The following is a 25079-nucleotide window of genomic DNA, read 5'->3' on the forward strand; positions in this document are numbered from 1 at the left end:
GACATCAAGTACGCAGTGAGCTGCAGGTTAGACACCATTCAACTAGGATCTAGCTGGAGACAGCTAAAACATAGGGCTTTGCACCCAGTGCCCCTTTTTCACTCCTTGAACCAGGGCCAGATAAACACAGCTATGGGAACAAACTATGCCAGCTCTGTGCTTGCCAGAGACCTTTCCACACAGCCAAGAGGATCCCAGCTCCCAATTTACGGAAAGGAGTGTAGTACAATGCACATCATTACCACTTGCATTTGACTTCCCAAGGAGGGGATGAGTTTGAGGACTTGAAGACCAAATGGCAATAAGCAGAGGTGAATAGCCCTAACTATTACACTAGCTGGCCTGCTGGCAGAGGCAACTGCAGTATATCCATGGTCAGTTGTGTAATTAAATGTTGGAAGTAGGCTAGACACAAACCCTGGTCACAATATAGCCATACTCCCTTTGATTTCAGTGTAGACAGAAGTTCACCAGTGGACCAGTTCACTGCAATTTGTGTTGTGATCCTGGAGAAGGCAGATGTCACTGTGGCTGGATTTGCTGATTGGTTGCATGTCTTCCAGTGATCCATGGTTTGCTATATGCAACCATCAGCTGATGCCTTCAAAACTGAGTTGAATGCTAAGTTAATGTAGAGTGGGAATAAGAGACTTTGTTCTTATTTCAGAAGAGAAATCTTCGTGTAAAGTTAAAATTAATGGGAAGAACTCAAGCCTGATGTGGAAGACTCTCACCATTCCTTAGTGCAGAAGTTGCAAAATTACTCACCATTGTTCCAAAGGAATATCAATGTCAAAAGGATATTGGGAATAATAACAGGCTTATGAAAAATGGTAAGGAAAGAAGGCTTCCTGTTCATGAAATACATGAGTGAAGTAAGAATAGATAAATCCACCAAACTGGAGGCAACCTGATATTGTAGAATTAAAAAAAAAACAAATACAGTATCTGTATTTAAAAGAGGGGAGGGAGGAAGTGGAGGCAGGTTGCCATAGATCTTTATCCTGATATCAATAATACCCAGGGCTTTAGAATATTATTTTTGAGAAAGGAATTATCAAAGAGATGGTGGTAAATTAGTTTGCATGTATTGGAGGGTTAGCAAAGACAGATCATACCATATAAATTTGATACCTTTCTTTGATAAGAATATGTGGTGGGTCTGTCCTTCTCAGTACCAATAAAAAATTGTTATAAGGACATCTGGGGTTCTTGCCCCAGAAATTATATCCGGGTCAAGATCTCAAAGCTCAGTCATGAGCATCAGGTAGTCAGGGAACCTGTGGTTTAAACTGAACAAAATACAAATTAGCAATGAAATGGGCTTGGGGGAACTTACTGGTGGAATTTGACCCTGGAACTGGTCTGGAATTTTTATTAATGACCATATGTAAAAAAAAGATGTGGGCACTATCACGATAGAGGAGGATCAGTATATCACGGGATACCTGTGTGGGCTCAACAGTCAGCACAGTAGAAATGGGATGATATCCTCACCCACAAGAACAAAGATGAAGTTGATTTTGTCTTTATGTAGAACACATCCCAGAAGGAGAACTTTGAACATCCAGAGACATTACTGCCCAGGAACAAATAGAAATAAACAGACAGTGAACAAATGTAGGCTGGGAATTAGAAGAACAGCTCCTTCCGATCCCAAGCTGTATGTTCTCCAGCTTCCAGGCTGACTCCAATGAAGTCTTCTCATAAATTAGATCAGGTAAGCTATTGATTGCCTAAACTGCTCTGACTGGGTGATGTCAGAAGCCTTAGAAAATGAGTGTGCTCTCACCAGCTCTTCCTCAGGAGGATTTCCTTCTCATATTTAATATATTCATCACAAGTATATCAGGCTTGTGAGAGAAAAAAATGAAGATTTGGGGCTCCTGAAGTCCATTTGCAGTGAGTTTGTGATTGAAACACGTCTGAAATCCTTGAAAAACCAAACTGACTGGGAGGCAAGTAGGATTTTTTTCTGAGAAAAGACTCCAAGACTGTGTGCAGACTGCATTATACTCGTGGAAAACACATATACATCAGAAGGTATCCCAAAGAAAAGATGTGTAAGAGGGAAGATTCCTTCAGAAAAGACCTTGACTCTTCTGAAGACAACCAGAAAAACAGAGTGAGTTGATTGTTCATATAAAAGCTCCATCTTCCGGGAGTCCTATGAACATAGTAGATGTATAAGAGCTGAGAAGGCAATGAGATACGTAACATGACTTGAATAATCCCTTGTTGGCAATAAAAAAACTTTCTAAATTCACCCTTCAGACTGAAGAGCTGAGCCTTTTCTTGCTCCCTCTCTACTGATTTACAGCTTCTACTGGAGGATCTCTGCTAGTTCTCTTTTCCTGAACAGGGAGAGCCAGGTCTTTCACTGAACATAATTAAAATTTGCTTATGTTTGGAAATGGACCATTAAATGACCTCCAACAATTTCAGTTCTGAGCTATAGTACAGTGGGCTGGTACTGTTCAGTTATAACTGATACCTATTAATGTTTGTGATTTCAGATTAAACCGATCTTAAATTTATATCTTACTAACTATCTCTTCATATCACTAAGAAGTAGAAATACAAAGTTACTGTCTTCTGTGACATCAACCTGGTTGCAGTACCACTGACAATGCAAAAGTGCTTTTCTTTGAAACAAATAGCTTAAAGAATTATATTATTCCATCACCTCTGCTAGAGAAAAACATGGCAAAAATGTCCTGGAAGTCCACAGAATCGCCAAATAGTGGGGTTACTACAAGTAGCTAGTGATTACTAACCACACAAACAAGCAAACTTCAGATGTAGCCCACACAAGGGATGTCCAGGAGGTTTAATGATACACAGAGAGAATGGAGAATGTCTCCTAGCTCATTAAAAAAATGATATTTCTTGTGAATTCTTGACATTCTTTCCTACATAGAGTGAACATGAGGTCATATCCTAAGTTTAATGATTAAACGTACCTGTGATAACAGAACAGCAGTGCTTCCACACAGCACATGCTAAGAAAGGCACGGAGCCACTGGCCTGAGGTCTACAAAACATAGCCTAGAAGGTGTGACTGAGCTGGGGTTGTTCAGCCGGAAAAACTGAACCCTCAGTCTCTGTGTAGCTCAAAAGTCCCCGCCAAGAGGAGAATAATCCATTTTCCATGCCCATAGTAGCTGGGGCAAGAAATAATGTTCTTAAATTGTATCAGGGAAATAGAGACTAAAAAAAAAGGTTGTCATGGTTAGATATGAATCTCCACGAGATTTCCTGGCGATGCTGGCAGTTTCTGTCATTGAGGGACAGACAAACACCTGTCCCGAGTGACAGAGGTGGAGCTGGTGGAGCTCCCCCTCAGTGGAGGGAGACATCAGATGACCTCTGCGGCATGCTGCCCTCCGCGCTCCTGCGAGCTGCTCCGGTGATGGGGCTGCCCCTGGAGGACGGGGTGGAAAGGAGCAGGTAGGGGCTGTCAGAGGCGAGGAGCGTCAGCGTGGAGCAGGTAGTGGCGCAGAGGATCGGCACACCACGCTGGCGTAACGACAAGCTTCAAATCTTTTGGTTTTTCCAGCATTGCTGCCACGTCGGGCTGCTCCACCAACCCAGGGGCGCACACATCTGGGCAGAGGTGAGGGTCAGAGGAAGGAGAGCTCCCGCTACCCTCGCAGCGGCTCAAGCGGGCCTGCGGGTGCACAGGCAGGCGTCACGCGTGGGAGGATGAACCGGACCCACGCCCGCGCCAGCCCTGCAAATGGGCCGGCCTCGCGGGCCCCAGGGTGCCACCAGCGCTCCCCGGGCTCCTGGCGGGTCTCTCTGTCCCAGGGCTCCTCCAGGGCTTGCGAGAGGCGCGGGGTGCTCGCCTAGGGCTCCGTGGACCTCCTGCGGTGCTGGGGTGCCGGGGGCATCTCAGGGCCCTCTCGGGATCTCGTGGCGTCTCTGGGCTTTAGAGGTCCCCGGAGTGACCCAGGGCCACCGCAGGGCCTTGGGGGCTGGGCAGGCTCCGGCGCCGCCCCAGGACCATGGCCATTCCCAGCCCCTAGACTTGTGCAGGAGCGCACGGGTCCCCAGGGCCCATTCCGGGCCCCCGGGGCTCCCGCACGGCCCCGGGGCGGGGCGCCGGCGGCGGCGGCGCGGGGCGGAGCGGCGGCGGCGGAAGCGGGCGGCGGCGGCGGCGATGGGGCTGCGGGGCGGGCGGCGGCGGCGGCGGCGGGCAGCGATGCCGGGATAGGGCGGCCATGGCGCGGGGCGCCGGCCCGGCGCTGCGGCTGCTGCTCGCCCTGCTGCCGCCGCTGCTGCAGCAGCTCCTCGCGCTCCCCGCCGGCCGCGGCAACCGCACCGGCGCCGGTGAGTCCCGCCGGGCCGGGGCCGGGGCCGGGGCCGGGGCCGGGGGCGGGCGGCCCGGGAGCCCCGCGCGAGGCCGGGGGCTGCGGCGGGGGCGCCGCGGGGGCGCGGGCGGCGCTGGCGGAGGCCGCCTGAGGCAGGGCCGCCGCGGGCCCTGGGCGCATCGCGCCGCGGCCGCGCTGCCGGGAGCCGCCCGCCCTCATCGCGCCGAGGCCCGGCGAGGGACCGGCGGCGGGCGCCGGGGCAGCCGCCCGGGCCCTGCGCCCGGCCCCCTCCTGCGGCCCGCTCGGCGCCCGGCTCGGCCCGCGCGTCGCCAGGCTGCGCTGGCCCCGCAGCCGAGCGAGACCCGCGGCGGGACGGACGTGAGCCTCGGCGGAGGCACGGCACGGGGAGGCGTGCGGGTGCCCGGCCGCCGCGGGGAGCTTCCGCTGGCTCCTGCCCGTCTGGCCTTTACGGCAGCGCTTGGGGCTGGCAGGGTGCGGGGGGACGCTGGTGCGGCCAGTAAAGGGGCACTTGTGAAAGGGGGAGCCAGGCTACGACGGGGCCCCCAAAGGCCGCGAGACAGACCAGGAAACGGAGGTCTGTGGAAACTCGACCGAATGTTAACGTGGAGGCGGCGGAAGCCTCTGCCTGAAGCACGGGCCTGAGGACGGCTTTAGAGCTCTCGGCTCGCCCCGGCAGTTGCGTTGAGCTGGCGATCTCGAGGAGCTCTGGAGTGATTTGGTGCGTAGGGGCTCTGCAGATTGACCATCTTCCCCGCTGAGGCAGAGCGGTGGCGGGTGCTGTAGGGCGACGATGGAGAGGCATGGTTCTTTCTCCCAGCGAGATCATGGCCTGAACCCAGGCAGAACTTCTACCCTGTTTGTGTTTGTGGTTGGTTGGTCTTGGTTTTAGGCTACTTGGAGCGTATCAAGGCAGTTGAGCAGGAGCAGACTCCCAAGCGGGCCGGGAGAGGGTTTGCTAGTTTTAATGGAGCGACAGGCCGCGCTCTGCCATGGTGTGCCCAGAGCTGTGCTGGCGATGCGGCAGAAGCAGGGCTGGGGAGCTGTCCAGGGGGACGTACCTCACCCTTGTGAGACTTAGCGGGTGGCTGCGGTATTGAGGGAGCTTAGGGAGGTGGGGTTGTACCCTTGCTTCACCCTGTCGCAGGCGTAGGCCTATGGTGACTGTGATCCCTTGCCTGTTGATCACGCTTATCGTACTGCACTTCCTCATTGTCTGCAAAACAGTCCAGCTACATAGACCGCTCCAGGCAGCTGATGGAGCCGCGTGAGATGTTCTTTTGCCTGAGGCCCACCCTCCTCTGGCATCCTGTTGCTGGGTTCCCAGCCCTGAGGAAAACTGCCCGGTGTTTGAGGTGTATTATTTGGTTTCTCATGGCACTGTTCTACCAGCTAGGGGAATGCCACATAAGAATTAGATCTGAGAGCTGGTGAAGATGGGCTCCTCTCTAGAAGAATGAGCGGTCTCATTTCTGGCACCTTTAAAGCTCAGATTCTGACACATACTAAAGGAATGTGGCTTCTATTCTATTATAAATGGCCAAACAACCTGCCACGTAGCTATGTCTTTTCTTGAGTCAAACTGATCGCTGACCATGTAGCTTGTCACAGGAGTTTTCATACACTCTGTATGCATCTTTAAAGCTGCTTCTTGGCCTAATCTCCGCAGAAGGTTGAGCCTGCTGGGTTTGGAAGTGCTGGCTCTCCCACTTAGTTCTGAAACTCCAGAGAGATCTGAATCTGCTTTTAAATGAGGGGCTCATCCATTTTATGCGAAGCCCTGAAACCAGTGGTCAAGCTAGCATTTCTAAAACTAGCATGAGATAATTTTGGGATGAATAAAACTAAGCTATTGTATGTGGTTTTTTATTCTGAAATTCAAAGAATATGTTTCCTCTGTGCATCTATGATTCTACCCTTGTCTGTTCATTTTCTTAAAAATGCTTCCCTTTTTTGGACAATACATTTGGAACTCGCTTGCTCTTGGAAGGAGGATATTGTTAAATGTCAAATGAATGTTGTTTCCATCCTCTCCCATTGAGATCTCACCACTCCTTTTTTGAATTTTGAAGGATTATTTAATATCGTCGAACAATCGAGTATGACTTTCCAAGTGGTGCTGTCTTTGAGCATACTGAACGGAGTAGAGTCCAAGACATGTGCAGAGCACAGCAAATGCTATCAAATACTCTCTTAATGCAAACAGAGTGCAGGAACACATGCCTCTCTTCCAGTGACCAGTCTTTCTGGCTCTTATCTACTGATGTGCAGTTTTATCTGCCTGTAGTATCTCCTTGCCAACCCAGGCTGAGAATACTGTGGCAGTGAACTCTGTTCCCTGGATGCAGGTCTGAAGTGCCTAGCCTAGCAAAGCCTATGAGCACGGACTTGACAGATCGCCTCCAGGTCAAGCTGATTGTAACTGCACTTTGTCCACACTGATATTTTATTGGTATGACCACAGCTCTTGTGCTAGTCTAGTCAACTGCTACAGCCTGTGGTTTATCATGCTCATTAGGAGTGATCAGCACTCCTGATCGCTTGGCTTCTTTAATTTTGCAGCATGTCTGCCTTCTTCTTCCTAGAAAGAAATACTTCTTCAGCTTCCTGTGGTGTTTCAACCTGACCTTTTGAGGCTAAAGACCTTCTGGATGGGTGCTAATTCCGCATATCAGCCATGCGGAGCCTGACAGCCTGTGAGAGCAGAGCAGGTTGTGTCACAGGCAGGCACTGTCAGAAAAGCTTATCCCTGCTCAGGTTGTCTGATACAACCTGTTCTGTTGAGCGGTGCCACTGCTCTCCCAGCTCTAATCAGTCTTTGTGTCAGTATCTGCCCTTCTTTTGTGCCTGTGGTTTTCCAGAAGTGAACATGCATGCAGAGCACAGCTGAGTATAGAAGGTGCTAGTTAGACTACTCCCTTCCATGTGTTTGAAAGATGACTGTGGTTACGGGGGATTGCAGTTGATCCCTGTCTCCAGTCTTGTCTGTGATATCCCATACACTGTACTGGCATTACAGCCAAAGGGTTTACTTGAAAAGCCCCTGTTGTAATATCTACTCTTTGCTGGCATGGATGGACCTGAGGACCACAGTTGGACTGCTGTTGTCACTGTGTAAGGACTCTGCCTACATGCTGTGCTTTACCCTGTACGTAGACTTCTTCCTGTCCCATACTGGAGGTTCAGCCTTCCTATGTGACCTCCTGTTCTGTCAGCTGCTCTGTCAGCTGGACCCCATGGATGTGGAGCTGAAGCAAAGCATGCAGCAGGGGAGCTCTGATGTTCTGCAAGTGTGTGCGTTTCCTTAAAGAGTAAATTCTCTTACTGCTTTGTATATTGGCAGTGGAGGAAATTGTATAGCTGGTATTTCTTGCTTGCCTGTTTCCTCCTTTCTTTGTTGGGTTTGCAGTATGCCTGGAGGCTTTAACTTGGTAATTTGCCAAGAAATTAAACCTGTTATTACCCTTCCTGCCTCTTTGCAGTGCCCTGGGTGCAGGCCAACATGCTTCCTGCTTTGGGGCACGAATCATAGTTCTTGCTAGGATTAGCTTCCTCTTGGCACCAAAGTACCTCCCAAGGCACATGCTCTGAGCCTTCGTGAGGTCTGTTTCCCCCCCCCTGCTCTGGCTCCATACTTAAACTCAGTTGAGTTGTGTGTGTTCCCACACAACCCTGAGCTGCTTCAGATGAAGGGAGGTTAAACAGCGCTGGCTGATTGAAACGAGGAATATGAATTTGAAAGCTATGTGACTTTCTCCATATTGAGGGAATTGTAGAGTAGAAAGGAGCACCTGAGAGGACTGAGTAGAGATATTCTTCCATCTACTAGCTGAGTGTTAGGAGCGTTATCTTCTGGTGGGCAAAATGGCTTAGGTTCCACTATCTCACTTAATTTAGTGCAAATTTGCCCCCTTCCTAAGCCTGGCCTGATATTTCTTTTCTCTCCCTGACTTGTAGTCTGGTTGTTTTATTGCTGACGCCACATGGCTATCATTTTAGCTATTGCTATCATTTTGCAAGTGAAATTATCTGCAGGCTGAGGGTAATCTGTAGGTACAGCTGAGGACAGGGATAGATGGAGGGTCTAGTTAGCACCTGATGGCACTTTGTTTGAATGACCATTGTCCTCTTGCATGAGCTTGCAGCCTACTCTAGGCCTGTTGTCACCATTCAGATGGCCTTCCTTTCACGTAGGAAAATCTTCAGACTTTGGAAGGTGCACCTGAAAGCTAAGTTATGTTTGCAGCATGTGGGTTTTTATCATCCTGCATGTCACAGGAAGACAGTGTGTTGTGCAATACGTGTGTCCTGAGCCATATAAGAATGATAACATCAGCCCACATCCCCAGCAGAAAGGGAACAGGACACTACTCTTGTCCATCAACAGCATAAACTGCTGGTGAATTCCCCATGTGGAGCCCAAAGGCCTGTGCACCCTCCTCGTCCCAGCCGTCTGCCATGCGCTGCTCACCCCAGGTTCTGGAGCTCTGCTGCTGCTTTCTCCCCCATGTTTTCTCATGCCATCAACTTTTCCTCCTGGTATTTTTTTCCTTCTCTGTCTCTCAGGTTTGATCTGTCATCTTCAGCGCACATCTCAGAGTGTGGCTAAGGCATTTTTTTCAGGCTGTCTGTCTCCAAGTGACAGTTTGGCAGCAGAAATGTGGGCAGTTCTGGCTACTCTGTCCTAACTTGTTGCTCAGGAAAAACACAGACAATCACAAGCATTTAGTGGGATTGGGACAAGAAATCAAAGACACAAAAGGGCTCTTCTCCAGTGACTTAAAACTTCTGTGTGCTTCTGTAGGTGGATTTAGCCCTGTGACCTGCCCCCTGCAGTCACCCCAGCAATTGCTGTGCTCTCTGCTTTTCAGACTCGCTGTATGTCTCTGAGTACTTCTCTCAGAGTGCACAGAAGCTGTCCTTCTACAGCTGGTATGGGAATGCCAAGCTGTTCCACTTCCACGTGCCAGAAGATACTGTGCTGCTTCGCTGGCTCCTGCAAGCATCCAGGGGAAAAGGACCTGAGTGTACCAGCATGGAGGTCACAGTGTATGTATATCTCTGCCCTTGCTTGCACAGGTGGCCTTTCCTGTCCTTCTGTGGTCCTTTGTTGCTCACTATTGCAGATATTTCTTTGGAGGAGGCTCTGTGTCTGCTCTCCAGTTGCAACAGGCATAGTTTTAAACAAATAGGAGCACTCATGTTCATGTTACTGTTGGATTTAAGGGATATTGGTTGATCAGATGTGATGTTTAAGAGATGTCTTAGAAACACTGCAGAGTTTCACAATGAAGTTAGTGTTGCAGGTCCTGAGCAAAGTTGGTTTTGGCCCTTTCTGTCTCTGATAGGATCCGATGCATGGTGCCAAAGGATGTGGCAGAATGGCAAGGGACTTGAGAGGACCCAGCCTAACAGAGACAGGGATAAACTCCCCTGTGCAGAGTTGCTAAAGAGACTGGGAGCATTCCTTTGAGGAGTGTGAGCTGTGTGCAGAGCAGAGATGCGAAAAGAATGCTGAGTCCTAGTGACACAAGAACATTAAAAGATGGCAAATTCAGTGCCAGTGAATCAAATATTGCCCAAAGCAGTACTTAGTTGTTGGAGGGTTTGAGACCAAGAACTTAAAATAGTGAGAGGGTGAATGCTGATGCAGAGAGTGAGACATTAAGCTGCATCTTGTGAGGTTTCCAGGAAAGGTAATTTCCTTGGACGTATTTGACCTTTTGGAGACCTTATGGGTTTGGGACCTGCTATGCAGGCGTCTTGAGAGCAGCTGATCTTTGCTGGTTGGCTTGCACTTCAGCTGATTTCTTTGCTGTTGCAGATCGGCCTGGAACAGAAGATCATTCTATCTTCTACTTCCCCAAAGCATTGCCAATAGTTTGGAGATGTGAGGGACAAGGCAAGAGCTAAATGATAGCTTAGGAAAATATTGTAAAGATCAATTCAATTAAGTTCAGGTGGGTTATTAACGCATCACCTGTAATGTTTGCTTGCTAGAGCTTGTTCTGTTGCAGTACTGTAGTAGTCTGGAAATGGAACAAATCACATTCCAAATTGGCTGCCCAAATAAATATCCCCTGTATTACTTAGCTGTCTGCTTTTCTAATATTTCTAATAAACTTCAGGCTGCTTATCTTGAAAGCAGAAGTACCTGCGTACTAAAGTCAGTCATGTGGGCCTTCTATGGTAAGTGTCTTTTTAGACTGTCTGCCCTCCTTAAGGGAGGGAATGGGAAAGACGCAGATCTTAGCTATAAAAAGAAAGCTCTTAATTGACGATTTAGCCCAGCTGACTGTATGGGGAATTTGCTGATGGCTTAAAGAAAAAAAAAAAGTTGTAACAGGAGCTTAACCTTAGTAAGCAGTGTGGACATTTGCTTTCAGACTTGATGGAACCATGTAAATCCTTATCTTAATAGGCAGACAAGTTAAACCAATCACCAAATAAATCCAAGATAAGCTAATACCAGCCATTTCTCTCAGTTAGATGAAAATGATGGTCTGTGCTCCACTTGAAAATGCAGGTTGTTCCCAACCTACACCCTTTCTGATCTCAGACCAGCATGGCTGTCCATTCATGAATTTGTATCCCAGTTTATTTTGCAGGAGGTGTTTGCATCCCTTGATTTATCTGCATCCTGGTTTCTCTGCAGGCACTTTCGCTATGGAGCCCCACCTGTCATTAATCCACTGGGCACTCGTTTTCCTGCCAATGCAACTGTCCGTCCTTCCTATAACATAAGCATGACTCTGAGCAGAGCTGTGCAGAACAACACCTTTGTGAACATTACCACTCCTGCCGCAGGAGACTGGTTTATTGCTGCGCATCTTCCCGAAGCTGCTGGCAGAATTGAAGTGAAGGTGAGGGCCATGGCATGAGTCTTGGTCAGCATACTCTGTCTGGTGTTGTCTCATCATTCCTGACCACTCTGTTCTCCCCTCTTGCAGGGTTTTTCCACTCCATGCACCTATATGTTTCAGCCAGATATGTTTGTTCTTAGACTCATTGATATGCCTGTTCTGGAGCCTGGTGTTGCCATGCCACAAACCGTCGTCTCACCTGCTAAACCACTGCATGTCAAGTGAGTGAGAGCAGCAGCTGGAAAGACTTGGGGCCGGAGGTGGGGGTCAGATTTCCTGCTGTGCTGTGTAGGGTAAGCCACTGTTTCCACCCTAGGCTGGACTGTGCTCTGGAGCTTAGGTCTCTGAGCCTCTGTAACAAGCTTCGCAGTAGAGGGATAAGGTTTGTATGGGGGGCACATGAGTGGGCGCTGCTCTGACTCCTTCCAGGTAGTCTTAGAGGTTTAACTGCAGGAGTGTATGCGTTCTTAGAGTCACTACCCATGGTCAGGATTTTGACAACACAAACCAGGGCAATCTAGTTCTTGCTACAAAGCTCCTGGGATGCTGTGGTGGGTCGTGGCTGGCTTGTGTTCAGAACATGAGCTGTGCAAGTTGCTGGTTCCTCCTTCTGCAGGGTCTTTGTTCCCAAGTACACCGCAAGGATGTGGTTTGAGCTGCGGAACTGCATGACAAGTGAGCAGAAAGCATGCGCTGTGCGGGTAGTGCTGGGCTCAATCACGCTGCCACAGTCTTTCCAGAGGATCCTCACCTGCACAGGGAATGTAAACTGCAGCCTGGGCTTGGATTCACCCCCCTGGGAGAAGTGGCTGCAGATCATGGTGGAGAACCTTGGCACTGCCAATGCCGATGTGTCTGTGGAGATGGTGGCTTCTTTCACAGGTGGGTTTCCGCTTTTTGCAACCACATGGGAAGGACCACAGGGAACCTCACTGTGCCTCTCTTGGGCCTATGGGTGACTGTCACCAATGGCATGTATTCCCCAGTATGCTGACTGTCTGAGTATAATCTTCAGGGCTGGGGTCTAGTTGTTGCTCTGGGATCAGTTTTGTAGCTGCCGATATTTGCTGAAGAAGGATAATCCCTGGAGCTGCCTGTTTTGGAAATTTGCTGAAAAGTTCAGGGTCCCTGAACCACTGATATTGTCCAAAGACTGTTTGGATAGCAGTGGCTGACTTTAAAATTTGGTAGCGAGAATAGTTTTGAGTAGAAGTGCCAGACTCCTGATATGTTGACTACTGATTGGCTTGTCAGTAAGTGAGCTGCAGACTGGAAACCATCTCTCAGAGGTTTACTTGGGATTATATCTTGGGCTGTAGTGGCTTTCATATGGCTCAGGAGCTCACAAGGTCCTTGTGACCATGGTAGCCACCTTGCATACTTTTATAATATGACCATGATCCCTCTTTCACTTCTGGAATCTTACATTTGTGAAATTGTGCTGACCTGTGGAATCTCACCAAATAGATACATTTTTAGACGTTTTCTTTTGCTAGAGGTTCTGCTATCCCCTCCTCCAGGCCGAGCCTCATCCCTGCTGTGGAGGGATGTTAGAAGGGAGGAGACATCAGTGCCAGAGGCATTAGAGCCTGTGGGAGCAGTGGGCAGGCTCCAGCAGTGGGACTCCCAAGTGTCACAGTGGTTACGGCTTTATGGTTTTTGCCTGTAGCTGGTATTGGGTTAGCTCACCTCTTCTGCTCAGCCTTGTGTACCCAGATCTGCTGAACTGCTAGAGCCTTTTGTTTAGCCCCTGGTTATGGGACAGCAAGTGCTGAGCCCTCATACTGTTACTGGCTATTGAATATCTCCTGCCTGCTGGGCATGTGATGTGTTATGATGCAGTGTACAGCCCTTCTCCTGTTCCTCTTCCACTTCCCCATTGCTTTTCTGCAATTCCAGGTTATTTCCACTCACTGTGCCAGCTCTCTGGCTCTTACCAGTTTCTTGGGCTGTGGATGTTGATGCTAGAGTTTGCCTGCAAAGATGGTACCCTTCAGGGGGCATTGCCAGTACTGCAGTGCCTGAGCCAGCTGCAGTAGCCCCCAGTTTGCACTAAGAGTTGCTGGGGTTTTTGCCAGATGAGGCTGAGTTGTGCCCTTAACCAAAAAAGAGACTCTCACACAGTGAGTTTCTGGAAACGGGGATGGTGCTTTCCCTTACAGCTCCATGAACCAGGGCCCAGAAGGCTACAGTCTGCAGGAGCATCTTGTCCCTCTGTGCTTACCCTGCCTCTGAGCAGTGCTAGTCCTGGCTGTGCTGATTCTTTGTTTTCTTTTCCCTCCCCCTTACAGCTTGCAAACTGAGTAGTACCAGTTCATTCCTTAACTTCAGCAGTCTTAACCAGAGCCAAACTGGTCCCAGACCAGGTAACACAGGAACAGCAGGGAGTCCCACTCTGCCTGCAGGAGATGCTTTACACAACACATCCAACCAGAGAAGTTTCTGTCTCCAGAATCAGCCTGTCGTTCGTGAGGACCTGGATGTTGTATCTGTGCGGTACAGGCTCTTGAATGGTCCCAGTGTACCTGTGTACTCCATCTTCCCCACCCTCCTCCTCCTTGATTTGAATACTGGCATGGACAGTGGAGGTTCCCTTGTGGTGAATCTTCTGCTTAACAAGGTACAGTAGACTTATTATCTTCTCTTAGTGGAGCTGGTGTCTGTCCCTGCTCTTGCCTAGTTTGTCAGCAAATTACAGAGGTTGTAGGTACTAGTGGGGCTATTTCGTTTTCCTTTCTGTTGTCACAAAGCACTCTGGACTTTTTCTAGCCACATCTAGCACATCCCATTTGCCAGTTCCAATTTAAATGCCATAGCTTGTTGGCATTTGGTGACAATGATGCAGTGGAGAGGAATTGGAAAGCAGCCTCTCAACATCTTCTCCATGGGAGCCTGGAGCCTTGTCACCAGGAGACCAGACTGATCAGGGAAACCCAGGGACATTCCTGCCTGAGTCACTGATATTCAGACTCCTTCAGTGACATATGGAAATCAGTTTCCCTGAAATCCTGACTAATGAAGCTTACCACGTGAGATAATTAGTGCTTCCCTGAGGGCTGGAGCAGGGCCACCCAGCTGGGGGCACATCTACCTGTGCAGTCCCACTGGGATAATATCTCTACCTGCTTTTCAGCAAGCACATAATGCAGTGATGGTGCAGGTTTGCCTGGAAAGAGCTGGTGAGTTGACCGTGATCTGCAGGATTTAATGCCACCTGCTGCTTCTGTAGGGCATGGATGCCATGGGAGATGAGGGGTGTGCAAGGAGGGTGATGTTGAGGCACTCTCTGACCTGGGATGTTCTTCTGTTTGCACAGACGTCTCTGAGCCTGGCCAATGCCACTGTGTTAGCGTGTGTGAGTGCTGCTTCACCAGTGCTGTCCCTCAATACTACACAGAACTGCAGCACAGGTATGAGAGCCACTGCCACCCACTGCCAGCCCAGCTATGCTGTATCAGGACTTTGCTTTTAGGTTTCACAAGCTGTTAACTGACTCAGGTCTTTTGGGAGGTCTCTGGGTGAAGCCGAGTTTGGCATGAGCACTCCTGAGATCTTGACCACTCACTTTCGGTACCTGCGCAGGAGTGCTGGCATGCAGATGCTAGTCTGGGACCAGGAGGCAGGCTCGACCAAAGGAAGGTCTGGTTTGCAACCAGGTCTCTTCCAGCCTTTTTGGCTGGAGGTTTGGGATGATCAAGGCCCTGCTAGTGTGCAGAGAAGCTGAACTCTATTTTGGAGAACTAAAGCACCAAACAATGGCTGTTTCATGTGCTTTGTGCACTCGCTGGCTATCTAGACAGGTGCCAAGAGCTGAGCTGACAGGAAGAACAAGGGTCTCTGAGAGCAAGGGATCCTCTCCATCAACCTCAGTGCCTTGTGGGGATGAGAGTAAGGGGCTGTAGGTGTACCTAATTCCTCTGCAACTGGTCTCAGACTGGGGTTGCTGTGGGTCCTTCTCCCCATGTCCTGGCATATAACAATACCTTCTTTTCTTGAAGCCTTTTTCCAGGGCTACCCTCTGAGCATGAGCGCGGCCTCCACTGAAGCGATGCTGATTGTTCTTTACCCGGAGACCAATGACTGGTTCCTCTCCCTGCAGCTCATCTGTCCAAAGGGCCAGGGGTGAGTCTGATGTGTCATTTGGTCTTGGAGCTGGTTCAGAGTACTCTACCTCCATGTCTTGCTGCCCTTGACTAACATGAGCAAAATCAACCCCCTGTCCCCGGTGTCCTGCCTTGTGCCATGGGGTCCTCTCGCCTGGCAGCAGTGAAGCTGTGGCAGCTGAGCCAGGCCTTGGGGGAAGGAAACAGGTGACAGTGCCAACTTGGTTTCTTGTGGCCCTCAAGCAGCTTTTCTGGTACTGAGCTCGCATCTCTCATGCTGACTGCATGTGGGTGGCAGAGCCTGTCACTTGCCTAGATGGGCTCCTGCTTACCCAAATGGATTTTGAGATGATAAATTGGAAAGAGCTGCGCTGTAAATGAAAATGCTGCTGATACTCCTTCAAGAAGTCTTCGAAATACAGGCAGCTGTGCTTGTGGTCCAACAGCCTGCCTTCCTGGTGATACTTCTGTGTAAGTGGCTAAGTGTGCTCTGTAAAACAGAACTTGAAAACGCTGGACCTGAGGACCAGTCATGGTTACCTGAGTCTGTTTGGGGGATTTGAGGAAGAGCTGGGGCCTGTCTGCACACAGGTTTGGCCCACTAAGTGGAGAGAGAGCTGACTGTGCTCTTAGCTTTGCCACCAGCCTCTCAGGAGGAGTGAAGCAGGTCCACTACTGGCTATAGTGAGAGGATCTCTGTGCCAAAATGACAGGAAGCTTTTGTGCACGTGAGTGGCTCGACTGCAGGGCACAGCAAGGCCAGGCGGTCTCAGACCCTCCACAGCAGAGCATTCCCTCAGCACAAGGCTGTCCATGCAGGCCAGGGTACCAACACAGCCTCCTCTTGTTGCAGCGAATGTAACAACGCAGAAGCCAAAGTGACCGTCTTAGCATACCTCACCCCCTGCTTCAATGACTGTGGGCTATACGGACAGTGCAGTCTTCTGAGAAGACATGGCTACCTCTATGCTGGCTGCAGCTGTAAAGCTGGTGAGTGCGTTTTCCTAGGAGCCCTTGGCGTTTGCTCCAAGGGGAGGCCGTGTCCTCTTGTGCTGTAGTGCAGGCGGGGAACCCTGGGACCTGCTGTGGATGGCAGGCACAGCGTGGAGTTGCAGCTCCTACTCTGGAGTCCTCCACACCTGCAGTGCTCGCAGCCCTTTTGGGGCAGACATCACTGGTTGTTTCACATCCAGCTTCGAGTCCCCTGGAGCTCACCCCCAAAGAGGTCAGGAGGCCAGCAGGGTTGCCTGAAATACCAGAGCAAGGGCCTTTATGGACCATTTATTATATAGAGTCCTCATACAGGATGTGGTGAATGGGATGTGCAGACCCTGTATGTGCTTTGCCATGGTGCTTTGTCTCCTGCTGTGAGCCAGTACACAGACCAATCCTTGCATTCAGAGATGCCCCTGAAGAAGGAATGTCTGTGTTAGCTGCTAATTAGTGGAATTATTAGTGGAATGAGAAGACTGCAGGGAGAGTCACTAACATAGGGAAGATGATAGCTCCACTGAGTTTGGATGGGTACTTGCACCCCTTCTCAGCAGAAGGGCAAGGCAAAGTGTGATTCTCTGCTGCTTTGATCTCAATCCAGGACGTCACTGCTGTCTGCAACAGTTTTGTGGCTGGGCTGGTAGTGAGAAAGAGAAAAGCATCCGATTTTCCTGAGCTGTGTCGGGTTCTGTGAAGCACAGAGCAGCCCAGGGGAAAAGGTGAATGAGGCTGAGGACAGCTTTCTGCTGAATCACTGGGAGCAAAATGCCCTGCCTCCATATCTGTGACCCAGAAATGCATAAGAGAGCAGTCTGTTGTGGGCTCTGCCTGGCAGAGAGCAGGGGGAAGTGACACAGCTGCTAGGTATCCATCCAGCTGTTGTTTTTAGCAGCACTGTAATGGGATGAATGCAACTTTTTACTTGGCTTGCTGAATGCAGAGTGTCTGCACAAAAAAAAAGGAAAGAAAAAAAAAAGGAAAGAAAAAGAAAAGCTTTGTGCCTGTAGAAAACTGTCTCAGCTCAGTCCCTGGTATCCAAATCAACGGGCTAAGAATTAACCCTATTGTCCAGGCTTATGCATTGCCCTCTGCCCTCTAGGATATTTTCACTCCCACCTGTCCTCTGCAGACCTGGATGTCACTCTGATGGGATTGTTACACTCTTCTCAGAAGTCCTCCGGAGGTCCCCTGTGTAGATCTAAGCAGATTTGAGTACTTTCCCAAGTGCCCCAGGAGCAGGGTCCTGTCAGGATTAGGAGCACAAAGGAACTCCCAATCACTAATTCTTCTCCTGGAATTGGCTACAGAATGGGAGGATCATCCACATTGTGTAAGTGCGAGGAGTCAGTACTGAGGCTGATGCCATTCAACTTCTTCAATGACAAACACATTCATGGATGACACCAGATGGGGGGTTAGTTCCTGTGGCAGAGGGCAGGCCTTACGTTCCACAGGACCTCAACAGACTGAAGAAAGTGTCGGACAGGAACCTCATAAATTTCATCAAATTCCTACATCTGGAACTGTGCATCAGCACAGGCTGGGGAAAGACCAGCTGGGAGCAGCTCTGCAGAAAAGGACCTTGATGGTCAACAGCAAGTTGGACACTAGTCAGCAGAGTGCCCCTGTGGCCATGAAGGTCAACTTGCACCCTGAGCTGCATTGGCAAGGACATAGCCAGAAGGCTGAGGGACGTGATTATTCAGCACTCGCAAGGCTCAGTCTGGGGATTTTGGGGGGCATCCCTGTACAAGAGAAATATTGACAAACTGGAGAGCCCAGCAAAGGGCTGCTGCAGTGGTTGGAGTTGGAGCACAGAGCCTGAGAGCAGAGGCTGAGGTAGCTGGTCACCTTGCAGAAGAGGAGATGGAGGAGGATGCAGCTGCACCTTGTGCTGCCCACAGGGGTTACAGGGGCTCTGGAGCCAGGCTCTTCTCAGATGGGCATGGGGAAAAGGTAGGAGGCCATGGACACAGGTTGCAACAAGGAAAAGTACAGACAAGTATAGGAAAGCGGATTTTCCTCGTGAGAGTTGTTCTGTTTTGCACATTATCCAGAGAGCTGGTGGGACCTGTATCCTTAGAGATTCTGAAAATTCAGGTGCTAAAGGACCAGAATAACCTGATCTAGCTTTGCAGTCAGCCCTGCTCAGAGCAAGAGGTGGGACAGGAGGCCAGTGACTTCCCCGATGTTGTGGATCATTCTCTCTTTGGTTCCTAGGATCTGTAGGGATCTTCCCCTGCAGCATCTTGCACTTGCTTTAGAGCTCAGTGGGAGCAGCTGAGCCCCAGACACTTGATGTATTGCCAGCAAGTAGCATGTGTGTGTTGAGTTACTATGGGGATAGAAAGCAAGTGCTAGCCTGGACAGGCCCGTGCTGTACATTCAATGATCCCTGCTACGTGAGAATTACCTGGAAGATTTTCTCAGAGCTCGGGCTGGGCTCTGATGGGGTTCCCGAAAGGTTTAGGAATCTGGGCCAGTCACTTTTTTCAGCAGGGCATGCAGTGGGTAACAAGAGTGTCCTGAGAACAGGAGTGTGAGTGGCTGATGGAGCAGATGGGCAAGAGAGCAAAGCTCATTAGTCAACAGTGATCAAATTAATTTACAGCAATTAATCAAAACTATTAAAATCGCCTGCTCTGTATAAATACTGATTGGGTTATTGGGGAGGACGAATGCTTATGGGTGAATCAACCTGAACATTGGGCCCTTGGTGGGCTCCTCAGCGTGGCAGGTTAGTCCATCCTTCCTTTCTTGTTCTAACGTGCTACCTTCTGGAGCAGGGGAAGGGAGGCCTGGGGATAGTCCCAGGATGTGATTGCCTCTTTTGAGGAGTCTGTGGGAGAACAAGCAGGGCATGCAACACACCCAGGCCTCTCTGTTCCACAGGTTGGAGTGGGTGGAGCTGCACAGACGATACCAAGGCCCAGTCTGTTGGTGTGCAGAACCTGGCCACCCTTCTGCTCACGCTGAGTAACCTCATGTTCCTGCCAGCAATCATGGTTGCTGTCTATCGCTACTGTCTTGTGGAGGCCTCCGTCTACACCTACACCATGTTCTTCTCCACGGTAGGAATTGCCTTTTGTCAGTTCCCCTGACAGTAGCAACTGCATTCTCTCCCTGAGGAAGTGAGTCCTGCCTGCTTGGACTGAGATCCTTGGTGGAGTGGTCCCATCCTGGAGCTCTGTGAGGAGCTTCTGGGATCGCTGGGTGAGCGCCTCTACGGATATGTCCCGCCCCTTCAGAACTCAACAGGAGTGTTATTTTCATTGGACTCTTTCTGCCCGTGCTGTGGGTGCTTGCATTTGGGGTTGGGACACTGGAGAGGTGAGATGAGTGTTGGAGTTGTATGTACCTTCATTGCTCCATGCTCTAGTGTGTGTAGCATTCTCTAGGACCCTGAATCGTATCCAGGCAGCTGCATTGGCTGCAGCATGCTGCCCCATCTCCCTGAATGAGGTGAGCTGCTTTCTGTGGGGCTCTGGGTGTACACAGGGGCTCCTTGTCACATTAAACATATATGGAGCTTCTGACTTCTCAAGGGACCAGGAATGAGCCAAGGGAGGCGGTGCTAGGTGCTCTCAGCCTGCTGCTGGGAGGATGCAGGTCGATGATTGCTCTCCAGCTGCTTCCATGGTAGTTTGGAGCCTTCTGGAGACACTTCCAGGAGGGATCTTGGTTACTGTGGGTAACCAAGCTCTTCTCCTGCATCTCCTTCCTGGAAAGCTGTGTGGTGCTGGTAGATTCATGTTAATCTTTGTTATTGTTCTTGGTTCTAGTTCTACCATGCGTGTGACCAGCCTGGCATTGCTGTGTTGTGCATTATGGATTATGACACACTACAGTACTGTGACTTTTTGGGTTCCGTGGTGTCCATCTGGGTGACGATCCTGTGCATGTCCCGGGTGAAGAAGATTCTGAAATATGTGAGTGTTGGGTCTTTGCCGCCGGTAACCTAGAGCTGCACGGCCACGTGGGCCTGAGCCAGCCAAGCTGCAGGCGGCCATGCTGTGCCCTCTCGTGGCAGCACTTTAATAGCACAGTCCATACAGTAGCTCTCAGGTAGCCTGTCTCCTTAGACAGCCCTCCTTGGCTTCCAAAGACTGTTTGTCACCTAGTCACTGCTTGTCGCCTGATTTTTTTTAAACCAGAGGGTTGTTTTGTCCCAAGAGTTTGGCCCGTGACCTGCATGTTGGGACTGGGCCTAACGGGGGTGAGGGGGAATATTTGTGGGTCCTCTGGTTTCTGGTGCTGAGGGTGCTGCTCCTGAGGCACGCAGGCAGGACTGGGCAGCTGGGAGATGAGGTTCTGCCTACCTTAAGCCTTTGGCATGGCTGGCTGTGCTCTGGCAGCAGATGAGATCCTGATGTTAGTGGTGCTGTCTCAACTGCAGGTCCTTTTTGTCTTGGGGACTCTCCTCATTGCCATGTCTCTGCAGCTGGACCGCAGAGGGGTGTGGAACATGATGGGTCCCTGCCTCTTTGCCCTCATCATCATGATTGCAGCGTGGGTGAGTAGTGGGAGCTGAGCAGGAGCTGCTGACTCTTGTTTTCCTTGAGAGAACAGTGTTGGCAGAGCCGGCCCCAGACACCGGCCTACCCATATCCGTGGGTAGATCTCCTTGGAATGCCCCAGTGGAGGGAGAACATGGCAAGGAAGTCACCTTCCATCCCTCCAGTAGCTGAGAAAAGCCCCGGTTACCAGTCTCAGCGCAGTTTAGCTGCTGCAGCTCTTATTCGGTGCGCGCCTGCAGCTGGAGTGTCACGCCAGAGTGGTTGGCTGTCGACTGTGGCATCAGCGTTGCCCTCTGCTAGGTGTTGGTGCCACAGCTGGGTTTGGGGCCTTGCGCACAAGAGATGGGCCCGAGGCAGGGGGAAGGCTGAAAGTCCCTGAGGACAGCAAGCATACCCTCTTGCCATGAGGACTGGCAAGCTTACGTAGGGGAAATACGCAGTGCTGCTTGACCTTGGAGCACCTGTCAAGCAGCACTGCGTATTTCCCCTACGTAAGCTTGTGGCTGCTTTACCCTTCTCTACTCTCGCACCTTCAGGTTTACCATGGAGTGAAGCGCAGACACTGCTACCCCTCCTCATGGAAGCGCTGGGTTTTCTACCTCCTACCAGGGATCACTTTGGCTTTCATCGCCATCTCAGTATATGCATTCATGGAAACCAATGAAAACTATTACTACACCCACAGCATTTGGCACGTGCTGGTGGCCAGCAGCGTCGCTTTCCTGCTCCCACCTCGGGACAAGCATAAGAAGCCCTGGGCCTGGTCACAGAAGCTCACCTGCCGCTATCAGATCTGCCAGAATGACCGTGAGGAGCTGTATGCCGTGACCTGAACTGCTTGGCTCCAGGTCACAGAGATGAAGGGTTAGTCAGGTTGCTCTTTGCCAGACCAGCCTGAGCTGCCCCTCCATAGCACTTTGGCAATCCTGTTACATGCTCATTCACTGACAGGGACAGCGCAGTAGCTGGACTTGGATTTAAAGATGTAGAAGGTGGGCTTGTCTTATGAAGACAAGTTGGAGCTTTCTGCTTTTCTGCTGGGATGGAGCAGGCTCTTCATGGTTCTAAATGAAGGAATAGTCTGTCCCCCCCCCTTCTCCCATGGCCCTGGGGGGACTTACTACCCCTTCTTCCCCTTATACTGTGTCTTTGAGGCTGAGGCATGGCCTGCTCTGCACTGGAGCCAGGGCTTTGGCCATTGGGCTCTTCCCTGCACTTGCCTTCCTAGCAGAGGGCTGTGGGAAGGGATTTCTCCTGCTGTCCTGCACTTAGAATTTGCTTTACTAAGAGAACAGGTTTCCCCTGCACCTGACCTGGAGGCAAATGCTGCTGAGTAGCCTTGGTGCTGATTAGGACAGGTGGGAGCTGATTTCAGTATGCACTGAAAACATCACCATCTCCAATGCAAGACTGGAGCCTCTCCTGAAGCAGGTGGTGCTGCTTTTACCTAGTCCTGATTCTGGAGGGGATTAATGAAGCTGGGACTTGGGCCTGGATTCAGGGTCAGACTTGATAGCATTGTGGCAGGGAAAAAAAGTGTGGGCATGTTCAGGAGGCATTGGCAGCATCTGACCCAGAGCTGCAAAATATGCAGCAGTGCAGAGTTTTGTTTAAGTTTTATTTTGGCCCTCTTGGCTCGTCTGGAAGGAACCAGGCTGCTGCCCTGTGCCTCCTTCCCTGATGTTCAGGTATTCATCGTCTTCCTTTCTTCCCTGGGTTCAGCAAATGTGCAGCTCTGCTGCAGCAACATAGGTGGAAAAATTGCTCAGGACTCCAGCCAGGTTGGTAATATGCTGTGGTGCTTCTCCTGCAAGGGAAGTGGATAAAGCTGCCCCTGACTTTTGCCTCTCTGGTCAGCAACAACTTGCTATGTGCTCATATTTGGCTGAGATCAGGCTGGGCAGACTTGGAATCTGAGGCCCTGGAGCAGCTCTGGCCTCAACACATGCAACAAATCTTGCAATAGTTTGAGCACGGCATGGTCTTAGAGTGGGTTTGTTGATGTGAGCTTCAAACTTGTGCTTCACCCCAGCATATTTCCTGTGCTTTGCGTACAGCCTCAGATCCCATGTGCACCTCCTGCTCTTGAGCTGGTGTGGCTCACAGGAGTGGGATCTCTGCACTCCCCTTCTGTGCTCCTTGCTTGTTCCACACTGACTGTGAAGCTGGTGCCTGGCACAGCTGAAGGTCTGTGGTGAGATGAGAGATGTGGATGCGTGCAACAGTGAAGGTGGGGCTGCTGGACACACTTACACCTCGCAGTGGGGAATTCTGTGTGGTCAGACTAGCTTGAAGGATTTAAAGCAAGTGCCTGTTGCTGTGTCTGTGGCTCTCTTCTGGGAGGGATTGTTTCCAAGCTCTTCCTGATCCTCCGTGCTTATGTGGGTGGAGTCTGAACAGACCATCCCGCAGGCCCAGGAAGGAGGGAAAATCTCTGTAAACTATGAAGAACCAATGTCTAAATGAACGTGAGTGCCTTGCGTGGAGGTAGGACGTGCTGTGGAGCTGGGGCTGATCTCAGGCCGTTGCAGTGTCCTAGTCAAGCCAAGAGCATCTCCACTGGCTCCCGAGGTAGCTCTAGTTCCCTTTGGGACATCTGTCTCACTTGAGCCTTACTGGAGGGCACATAGATACACATGATGCTGTATGCAAAGCACGGGGAATGTGCCTGGGCGAGTAGTCTTTGCCCATCCTCATTATTATAGATAAGGGCTCAAATGCATTGCTCCTTGCTTGTTTTGTTCCAGCTGTGGTGGATAGTTGAGGGAGGACAGCTTAGGCCTGGAAGAAGCTCTCCTTCCCAGGCCAGAGCTGACATGCTGATGTTCTACCTCCAGCGATATCCTCCCGTTACAGCTTTCAGCCTGACTCTCAATGCAGGCTGACTCTTTTCCACATAACAGTGGCCCCAGTCATTGCTACAGATCCTCCTACTTTGGGATCAGAAACTTGCTGGCAAATACTGCATACCTGTCTTCTGGCTACGAAAGTAAAAGCCAGGGTTTGCACCCCTGGCTGCAGTGTGTTTTGGATGCAAATAACAGCGCTTTTTCTCTTTCCTTGGGGAAAGTGACTGTTCACCCAAGCAAAGCGCTGTATGTTGCTCATATACAGTCTAGCGTGTGCTGCTCGTAGCTTGTCCATGGAGCCTCTGCTCAGATTGCTTTTGGGAGGAAAGAGCTGTTAATGAAGGAGATGCCTCCTGGTTTATAGGAAATAGGGTTATTTCTCTGCTTTGAAAAATGTCCAGCATTCTGCTCGGCTCTGTGCTTTAACCGTGTCTTGCAGTTAATCCAACTTCTGCCTAATTTGAAGTTTTCCTCACACTACAGTCTGCAGGCACTCAGGGCTGTGTCTCCTCTGTCTCCCTGTGCTTCCTCGACACTCTTGTGTTTCGTTTTTTTTAATGGGATGCAAGAGGAGCGAATGGCACTCGCTTGCACCCAGCCGAAGGCTTGTTCCCTCGTGTATCTGTCGCTGCAGGGCATGGCGCGATGCCGGGAAGGTGCAGCGGCGGCTGGCGCCTCCGTTGCTCCTCGCGTTGCGGAGACAAGAGTGTGTGTGTGTGTGTGTTGGGGGGCGAGGGTATACGGAGACTGTGTCTGTCACCCGGTGGCTTTTCCACCGGGTTTCGTTTTGCTGCTACTGGTCGAGGGCCGCGGCTCGCCCCCCGTCAGGTTGGGACCACGGGAGAGGGGGACATGGCGCGCTCTGGGATTCCTTGAACTTTTATCACTTTTGGGCACTTTTCCCCCGTGGGTTTGTACCGGGCACTTTGGCCTTTGGCGGACGACAGTAATAACCTTGTCGTCCACGCCATGCTGCAGTTTGAGCCAGGGTGCTGCATATCAACTAACTAAAGCAATAATTACTCTTCAGGCCTTTTCCCACCTGGTTTTCAATGCTGTGAAGCAGATGAAGCTTTGGGATGATGCATCCTTCTAACTTGATTATTTTGGTTTAAATTCTGCTTTTAATTCCCTGTGCTACTATTGGACGTGACACAATTTTAGCGGGGGTAAAGGGGGGGAGGGAGACTTTTGTGAATTACTGCAGGTAAAATCTAAGCAAATGCCAACGTCCTAAAATGATTTGTTTTTCGTTGCTGTTAATACTTGTGATTATTTTATACAGTCGATTTTAAAGCTTACGATTTTATAATTTAATAAATGTAATAGTATTTAAGGGAAAGCTCAGATTGTACTCTTAGGGTGCTTGGATTTTATATTTATAGAGTTAGGGCCCCAAAAGCAAATAAAACGCTAACGCCGG

The 25079-nt window shown here is 50.4% G+C and overlaps 1 protein-coding gene across 1 annotated transcript; it reads left to right on the forward strand.

Annotated features, from left to right (window-relative positions):
- The first annotated feature begins 4223 nt into the window (after positions 1–4223).
- On the forward strand, positions 4224–25079 carry PGAP6 (post-GPI attachment to proteins 6). The gene is made up of 13 exons (XM_062588513.1): positions 4224–4332; positions 9203–9380; positions 10987–11194; positions 11282–11415; positions 11811–12076; positions 13486–13814; positions 14511–14604; positions 15193–15316; positions 16151–16287; positions 19183–19361; positions 20073–20219; positions 20687–20803; positions 21344–25079. Exons 1-13 carry the CDS (start codon positions 4224–4226, stop codon positions 21638–21640), a joined length of 2319 nt encoding a protein of 772 aa, XP_062444497.1. The 3' UTR covers positions 21641–25079.

Source organism: Rhea pennata, chromosome 15 (assembly GCF_028389875.1).
Source record: "Rhea pennata isolate bPtePen1 chromosome 15, bPtePen1.pri, whole genome shotgun sequence".
Classification (NCBI taxonomy): domain Eukaryota; kingdom Metazoa; phylum Chordata; class Aves; order Rheiformes; family Rheidae; genus Rhea; species Rhea pennata.